The 9,008-nt window shown below is 35.8% G+C and overlaps 1 protein-coding gene across 2 annotated transcripts; it reads left to right on the top strand.

The window, feature by feature from the left end:
• Positions 1–2,658: 2,658 nt before the first annotated feature.
• On the top strand, positions 2,659–8,138 carry LOC148952254 (zinc finger protein 703-A-like). 2 transcript variants are annotated; one of them, XM_089089698.1, is made up of 2 exons: positions 2,659–2,826; positions 6,737–8,138. In XM_089089698.1, exons 1-2 carry the CDS (start codon positions 2,725–2,727, stop codon positions 7,964–7,966), a joined length of 1,332 nt encoding a protein of 443 aa, XP_088945824.1. In that variant the 5' UTR covers positions 2,659–2,724; the 3' UTR covers positions 7,967–8,138. The 2 variants fall into 2 exon arrangements, with proteins under 2 accessions (XP_088945824.1, XP_088945825.1); XM_089089699.1 differs by having other exon boundaries at positions 2,669–2,722.
• The last annotated feature ends 870 nt before the right edge of the window (positions 8,139–9,008 follow it).

The following is a 9,008-nucleotide window of genomic DNA, read 5'->3' as shown; positions in this document are numbered from 1 at the left end:
AGTAAAATTAGGCATATTACGCTGTCAATGATCTTTTTACTGGCTAACCATAATACCTACAAAGCATTTAAAGAGCGACTGTTATTGTTGACAATGTTCCATGAACCATAAACGACAAATATGGAAACAATTTAATCAGTAAAATAGGCTATCGTTGCACATATGAAGGTATTATCAAAAATTGATTTACCACCCTCGGAAGATTCGTCTGGTAGACCCTTTTTTCACTGTTTGTATTTGCAAAGAGGGAACCACCAAAATCTATTTACTTTATTAAGTGTGAGAGAAACCAACAAGAATTGTCAGGGTACAAAATACTATAAAGAAAACTTCTTGTACACAAAACAAAACGAATCCCTTCAAATTAAGTTTTGAGGATATTTGTCTGTAGTTTTCTTCTCCCCCAATCCAAGAAAAAATAATAATTAATCGTCCGCCTAAGTGAGATACTGATTGCGACCAGGAACACATATTCTGTGAAGGTTGATATTTTTTTTTTCCTGATTATTACAACTTTTTGTTGTTACTTGATTTTTCTTTCACCTCCTGAAATTTTAGTACGGACATGTAGTGCTCTAAATTAGCTTGTTTATCTCTTCTTATTATGAAATGATTTAGCATTTATCAGTTCTATAATATTATTGTTACTATTATATATATAAAATGATTATATTCCAATAAATATGAGCCACATGGAAAGTTCGGTCAATTTTTGAAATTTTTTTAAGCGTCAAGGATAACTTCGTGCCTTGGTTAAACAAAATAATATAAAAAAATCTTTTCTAAAAATAAGTTGGCAATTATCAGGCACAAATCCTTCCAATCCCTTTTTATGTGAGAAGTATCAGAAAATTATTGGAAAATAAAAACAATCATAAGATTTCAGGGAGCGGGCGGCTGGGCCGGAGGCCACCCGCTGCGTACGTGCCAGGTACTTATATGTTATAGCGCCATTGTTAAGTTCTTCATCTAAGTAGAGCCTGTTTTTCTGACTAATCCTAATGACATATCACAAAATATAGTGAAATTATATTACTTTAGCAACAAATTTGGGCTATATATTTGCACATTAGGGGGGTGGGAGTAAAGTATAGCGGGTCTGCATACACAATGTGTTAGGTAATATTATTCTGCATATTATGAAGTAATAATTGTTTTCTAGCTTCAAACTGTCCAAATACTTTACCCCCCCCCCCCCCTAATGTGCAAATATATAGCCCAAATTATATATTTCCCATCTATTCTGTCACTTGTCTTTGTCTTGTCTCGCGCTAAGCTGAAAGAAACTAACGAAGACACCGGCTCTACAGTGCGTCCACGTATGAAGAACCTAACATAGGCGCTATAGCATTTAAGTACCAAGTGTACAGGATTTGGTGATTCAAATTTCCTGTACGATCATGGTGATTCGGATGATACAATTTTTTTCGATCTGCCGCCATTTTTGAGATGTTTCAATCTTTTTTTTTTAAATTCACATAAATTAATTTAAACAATAAACTTTTATTATTAACCGTAATAAAAGCTCTGCTCTTGAATTAACTTCAAATGGCAATTTTTTCTCACTAGACAGTTTTTTTAAAGGTGTTTATATACTTTCTGTTACTGTCACTCTCTACGAGGTTGCAGCTGTTGTTGCAACCATGGTAAAATAGCAAACATCACCAAGCACTACACAGTAAATCATATGGTCAGTTATATATCCCTAAACAACGTACTAGTTATAATTTTGGTACTTTTGTCTTATAACCACAACACTCAAGATCTTGTATCGCGAACATGAGACAATAACCGGTTTTCATGGTCTATATACCAGACAATATTAGCTTCGGCTCAGTGGGAAACTAAATTGTAGCTGTATTTTAATTGAATATTTAGTTGGTATTCTGGTTAGGCTAGTTTATATTACGTATTTAATATAATACGGTCTGGGTGGCCCCCTTTCATAATTCTTTGTTGTAGTTTTCATAATTTTGCTGATAAAGTATTATATTTTCATGATATTTTGTTTTATTTCATTAGTATTAACCAAACTTCACTTCTCGACAGCACTTGAGTGTGCTGGCTATAAGACATAAGTACCATAATTTTTACTTTCTCTTTTTATTCTTTTGTTTCTACATTAAAAAAAGTACGAGTATTAAAAAGAAGAGCTCCTTTTGCTACTAGGACACAGAAGGTATATTGAATACATCTGCTTTATTTTTTTAAAATTAGTGTATCATCTTTATACGGTTGTAATCCTAAGTATGTTGTAACGAATGAAAGAGTTAAAAACAGCAGAATATTCTTATTTTAAAATAAATTTCCGAGTTGATCCAAATAAACTTAGCTATTTAATCTGAATAACTAAACTCAGTATAACTAAAATGAAGCTGGTTTTGAAGTTTATCAGTTTTACTGGGTGATGCTGCGCTGTCAGTGGCGCTACTAGTTTTTATTCCCCACAAGTCAATACTAAATCGTTAAATTTCTTGCCAATATCCTCTCGTATCAGTTTCTCATGTTCTTCTTCGGTGTCAGCAACAAAAGGGAGTTGGCATCTCTTTGTGGGATTCAAGCAGAATCTGCGCTTGCGCACGCTCGCCGGAGCGGTGCTACTCGAAATACGAACCAAATCTAAAGCTCAGCTAAAGGTAGTTTTAGTTTGAAAGTCAATCAATAAAGAAGGATTAAATTGAAATTGGTATTGACACTTGCTGTGTGAAATAGGATAAAACCGGTATGGTTGTTTTAGAAAGTTCTGGTGCATCTACTTCCAGTGTTTCTCAACAAGGAAGTAATCAGTATCTTCAACCGGATTTGATGGGCCCATTTAATTCATCGGTAATGCATTGTTCATTGGCGTTGTAGCAGTCTCAACAGAAAATTAATAGTTTGCGGATTTTAATAGGGCCTAGGCTAGTTAGCAATATCAGTTAATTACTTTGTTGGGTAAATATATAGAGATTGGCCAATTTTGAAGGAAACATGCTAACAAAGGTAGTGGGATGAGATTGTTGCCTTTTCTGACTATATAGGCTTACCTTACATCCCCAATGGTCCCTGATATAGCCCAAGGAATAGATAATACACTAAAACAGATACTCTGGTAAATATTTTGTGGCCACTTGTGAAGTAAACATGCTAAACAAATAAAAGTAGCCTAGTGCCATTAGATTCCTTATTTTAGGCTCTTTTCAAATACAAAATTAAAGAAAACGTTGTAAAAATGATTTTTTTGCTAAAGAGTGCTCTATTAGAAATTAAGGTAAAATTCTAGTTTAGCTACTTTTGGCTCTCTTGGAAAGGGGTTAGGTTAGGAAAATGAAACTTTCCAGGATGTGTCTACAGGCTAAAATAGCCTATGTCCCGGGAAAGTATTTTGAAGCATCTACCTCCACTCCTGCCTCTAGAGGGCCCTGACCTTGGATGACCTTTAAAAATTTGGGTAAATTTGTAGGTGGCACTATAATTTAGCTAGGATAAAAGTGAAAACATAATTTGATGCCTTTTTTTGCTCTTTCATAATATGAATTATGTAAGAGCATAAAAAACATCACATGATGTTTTCACTTTCATCCTAGCTAAATTATATGGCCCACTGCAAAGTTACCATGAAAATTACCCACCTCCCTAATGGGGAAATATATAGCCTACCCTGAATCGTCGACGGCAAAGTTTTGAATCGCAAAATTCAGCGCTATTTTTGTCGACGGCATTTGAAAAACTTGAAACGGTAGGAAAATGGTTTGTATTTGAGTTGCCCAATAAATGAGGTTTGAATTGTTATAAATAAGTATATTTAGAATATATTACTCTTGAACAACTTATTTATAAACCAGTGACATTTTTTTAATAACTTCAATAACTTAACTAGTGTTGATAACTTATTTGTGTGGTTACAAAAATGAAATACCTTTGGGGCCCCTTTGAGGGCTCAAGATGCAATTTGCGACAGAAGCGATTACTGAATTATGAAAGAACACAAAAAAAGCATCAAATGATGTTTTCACTTTCATCTTAGCTAAATTATAGTGCCACCTGCAAATTTATCAAAATTTCTGTGTTATAAAAGTGAAACCTAGCAAAATAGATCTTCTGCTTAAATGAAGTAAAACAAAATTGTTTTCAGCTTCACAACTTTGCTCAATCCCAATTTATGAGGTTTTAAAGATATACAAATACATTTCCTAAATTAAAAAAAAACCCATTGATATGGCTTAAAATTCTACTAAAAAACACAGGAATTGCATTTTCGGAACTAAAGCCACAGAAAAAGATACTGATATCTGGAAATTACAGTAAAATATTTTTTGTCAAGATTTCAATTACCGGGACATACTGTAGCCTTTAGACCCCTCCCTGAAAGTTTCATTTTCGTAACCTAACCCCTTTCCAAGATAGCCAAAAGTAGCTAAGTAGAATTTTACCGAAATTAAAAATATACATCTCAGATTTCCGGACGTTTGGCCGTTAGAAGGGGATATATTCCACCGATTTATCCCGGAGTAGTGGGGAGGAGGCATGTTAGCCGTCACAAAAATAACAGTTCCAGGCACTAGTTTTGTAGGTAGAGGGTTTGTTCTTATAATCAATATAGGAGGGAAGGGGAATTCTGCTCCCATCATATACGCAAGCATGATGTATTGGTCAAGTTTTGTTCCGCCGTCGGTGAACAAGTCTGTATGTGATGTTGAGAAACAAGGACCTTAAAACAAAAAAATGTAATTTTTTGTCTGTGGCATTTGTAGGTATGGTATATTGATCCAGCTTCATCTGGACACCGGCAAGAAGATATATTTTTACTATTGTAAAATGGAAGTAAATTTAAAACAATAGACCTAAAGTAAAAACAAGATATAATTTCAGGTCTATTGTATGTGAAGGTATGATATATTTATGAAGATTCACTTGGCCGTCGGCGAGCGAATCTGTTCGTACTATTTTAATAAGAACCAGCTTAAATCAATGTGCAGCTGTGATGTATTGATCAAGTTTCGTTCGGTCATCGGCGAGTTGGCCCGTTTTCTTTTTTTAATCCTGAGAAAGAAGAAACTTCCGATAATAGAACTTAGAAAAAACAAGTAATGTAAATTGTATTTAAATGGACTGAACCAATGATGTTAAATGTATCTCATGCGGTGACGGAATCATACAAAAATGCATGGTATTATACAGGATAAAACAAGTCATGGTTGTGGTTCTTATAGACTTTGGCTCTCACTTATGTCAGATTTGTTTCTAATCGATCGGAACTTCGACAATATTGGTCACCCGTGATACGTAAGGCTTGTATACAAATGTGTATGGAATTCCAGAATAAATGCAAACTAATCGTAATTGTTGAAGAACCTTGCCAGTCTGAAGACCACGGACTAAACGGTTCTCACTTAGCCATATTGTTGCCACAAGTTTAGAAAATGCAAATTTGTGTCTTATTCCCCCCCCCTCCCACCAGGAATAATACTATGACCCAAATAATTCAAAAGGCTGGACCATTACAGCGTATTCTTATGTAGCTGTGATTGTAATTATCGGGTCTCGAGTTGTCAGAAAGGGGATGCCTTGTGAGTTCTCATACAGCGATAAATTCAGCAAGGCTTACAACCCTGATTGCTGAAAATAAATAAAGTGTGAAATATCCTATATCTGAAACTTCAATTGCATTTTGAATGGAAAAGAGGTCTGAAATTTTTGCTTTCTGAGTCCTAGCCTCAGGAAGTATGTTTGGTATTCAAAATTAATCCTATTTAATATAATGGTTCAAGCTTTAATCTCTTCACGCTTACGCTTTATACTGCTTCTCGATATTGAACAATATCATGGATTTTTATGGTTTCCACGTCATTACTAACATCACATCCGACAGAAAAATTAATTCAGGTTACTTACCAGTGATTGGATTATATTTAGCCCTTTATATTTAGATATTTCGGTCATACATGCAGTGACCGTCATCAATAGTTATACTCAACTACTGATGACGGTCACTGCATATGTGACTGAAATATCTAGTATTTTTGTGGAATTGATCGCTGTCCATTGAAATGATTTTATCACTATTTGAACTTTTATTTACTGTAAAACATTGTCAGGAAAACCTGTCGAATTTCTTTGAACAGATTAATTGGTTAGCGAAATGTACTTAATGCTGTACTCAGGGCCGTATCCAGGACTTTTTGGGGGGGGGGGGGGAGCCTAGTCTACAAAAAATCTAAAAACGCATACAAAATTCGTTTATATTCGTTTTTGTTACATTTTTACTAGTCGGACAAAGATTTCGTGGTGGGGGTCAAACCCCTTACCCCCCTCCATGGATACTGCCTTGTTTATACTTTTTTGTTACTTACAGACAAGTCTGTAAAATCAGCCTGTATTTTCTCCGGAAGATCCCGAAACAAATATCAGACTTACTCTACTGTAAAGTGTTAAAATTAAACATTTCTGCACTATATTTTCTCCTTGCCACTATTGTCAATTCGCGAAAATTTAGGAGTTGGCAAAATGTATTTTTCAAAATCGAGGGAGGGGGACAAATTTCTCTTTTTTCAATGAAAATACCTAAAAGAAGGTTGTTTCAACATCTAGGGGGGACATGCCCCCCCCCCATTGACGCCGTTGCTCCTTGTATTTTAGCTATTACTTGCATGTTTCTAAACTTAAATGTTTCCTGTTTTTAGATTAAACAAGTTCAGTTTGATTTTATAATTAATGTTTATTTATGTATGTAATACCATGTTTATTTTCATTTCAGATGGATTCAAAGACCAGTCCCCTTGCTCTGCTTGCTCAAACCTGTAATCAAATTGGAGCGGACATTACCCCTGTGAAGTCGCTAGAGAAGCCCAAAAACTTTGATAAAGATTCTAAAAAATGTTCAAGTCCAACTACAGGCCGAACAACGAGTGAAAAGAAAGAGGACGATAGACAGAAGACTTCACAATCCCCTTCAAGTCAGAAAGCAGATGCTCGCAGCTCATCTTCAAGACCAACTTCGTCCCAAGCTAATGAGCAAAAATTGCCAACCCCCAGTGGAGATCCACTAGATGCGTATCGAATGATGGGGCTCAGCGCTGCTTATTATCCTTTCGGGGCTTATGCTGGGCTAGATCCAGCCGCTGCAGCCGCCTTGGGAGTTGGATTGCCAATGAGATCGCCATACCCCTTTCCCGGCTATCCTACAAGTCAGCTTCATGGACTTGGACTGGCTATCCCCACTAGCATGAGTCAACTTTCAGCTGCTGCGATGCTTAATTATGCGAGGCCTAAACCTACTGAATGTCGTGACCCATATTGCACAACTTGTCCCCCAACGCAGCATGCTAGTGCTTCTAATTCAGTTTGTCCCTTAGGATGTGCTCAGTGTGATCATCCAAAAGTGCCAATTCCCCCAACAACTCTAGCTAATCAGACTGTGAGTGCTCCTTCGGAGAGACCAAGTACACCTAAACCATACGTATGTAACTGGGTTGCTGGTACCGATTATTGTGGAAAAAAATTTGTCTCTTCTGATGAGCTCTTACAACACTTGAGGACTCATACAAGCTCAAGTGGCGAACCAAGTACATCTTATTCTTCAACGTTAGCCGCAGCAGCTGCTGCTAACCCTCTTTTGTCGCGTGGATATCCCCATTTGAGTCACTTGGCTGCTGCTTCTCGTTATCATCCCTATGCAAAGCCTAGTCCCTTATCCTCACCTTCGGGTATGTCTCTGCCCAACCTTACTGGATATCCTGGTGCATCTTCAACCAATCCTCACCCCATGTTTTTTGGTTCTGGAGTATCTCCTTTTGCTGGGTTACCAGGTTCCGCCAACCACATGGCACTTGGACATCTTGGATCACTGTCTCCCTCCTCAAGTTTGCAGTCTCTTGGTCTAGGGTCTATGCCACCTTCCTTTGGACTTGGGTCATCTTTGCCTACTCATCCTGCCCTGGCTTCATATTACAGTTCTCAACTTTCCCTTTACGGACAAAGACCATAGTGAATTCTATAAAAATTTCTCATGTTGAAACTGTGATACTTGTAGACAGCAAAAAAATTGTGTATTGTTACTGCTATATTATTGTTTACTTGCTAGTCTGTTTTTTCGCGATATCGGCTTGTTGTGTGTTTTTGTACTTACTTTTCTTTGAAAAAAGTTTAATTATATTCTACTTGATTACTACTTAATTTATGGCTACTTTTGTATAATTATGTACCGGAAGGCTACGAAATCTACCAGCTCACAAAATAGTAACTTATTTTCATTGATGCTACAGCTTTCTCAGTACCCCGACTCACTCATTAACCACCATTTTGTTGACAAACAATAAATAACACGGAAAAATCCTGCTGTAATGACAAACGTAAAGAAAAAAATTAACACCTTTTTTTTGTTTTGCTCTATTGATTTAAACAGCTAAACAAACACTGAAGTTAAATAAGATAAGTTTTATTCTTCATTAAATACACATACAATATTACATGTTATTAATCCCCCTAAGGCTCATTGGCCTGTACAAAGAGGGACGACATATGAATTACATACTCAGAGATAAAAAACAAAAGAAAATATAGATAAAATGGAAACTATAGAAAAAATTAGAATAAATAAACTAAATTTATTAATTATATTAAATAGACTCAAAAAAAAAAAAAAATTATTATTACTATAAGCGAATTCCAATCGTCGAAACAGAATTATGTGTATTGTCAGGTAGAACCAACATCATAATAGCTGTTACGATATTATTCATAGCTCTTATCCAAGATATTAAAATATCATAACTTAAGCCATGTGCAGCCCTTTTAAGCATGTATTTAAAACTATATAAATTCCAGTTCAATCAGCTCTGCTTATTTCTGAGGCTAGGTAGCAAAATTGACGTTTATGGGTTATTTCAGTCATAAGGCTTATAATTATTGGACAGTAATAAAATGGTGCGAAAGCAATAAAATTTAACCCTTCTTCATGAATGCTACTCCATAGTGAACTATACAAGTTTCAGCAATAAATATTGATAGTCATACCTGAGGCCTGGGAA

The sequence above is a fragment of the Artemia sp. Qi Xiang Cuo genome, chromosome 5 (genome assembly GCF_049724085.1).
Source record: "Artemia sp. Qi Xiang Cuo chromosome 5, ASM4972408v1, whole genome shotgun sequence".
In the NCBI taxonomy this organism is placed as follows: domain Eukaryota; kingdom Metazoa; phylum Arthropoda; class Branchiopoda; order Anostraca; family Artemiidae; genus Artemia; species Artemia sp. Qi Xiang Cuo.
Note: the sequence above shows the minus strand (reverse complement) of the source record. Positions and strands in the feature narration are given on the sequence as shown.

What these genes read in the sequence shown, in the direction of transcription:
- LOC148952254 (XM_089089698.1), top strand. Translation starts at nt 2,725, where the DNA reads ATGGTTGTTTTAGAAAGTTCTGGTGCATCTACTTCCAGTGTTTCTCAA. An exon ending in TGGGCCCATTTAATTCATCG is followed by an intron (nt 2,827 to 6,736) that starts GTAATGCATTGT and finishes TTTTCATTTCAG; the next exon opens with ATGGATTCAAAGACCAGTCC.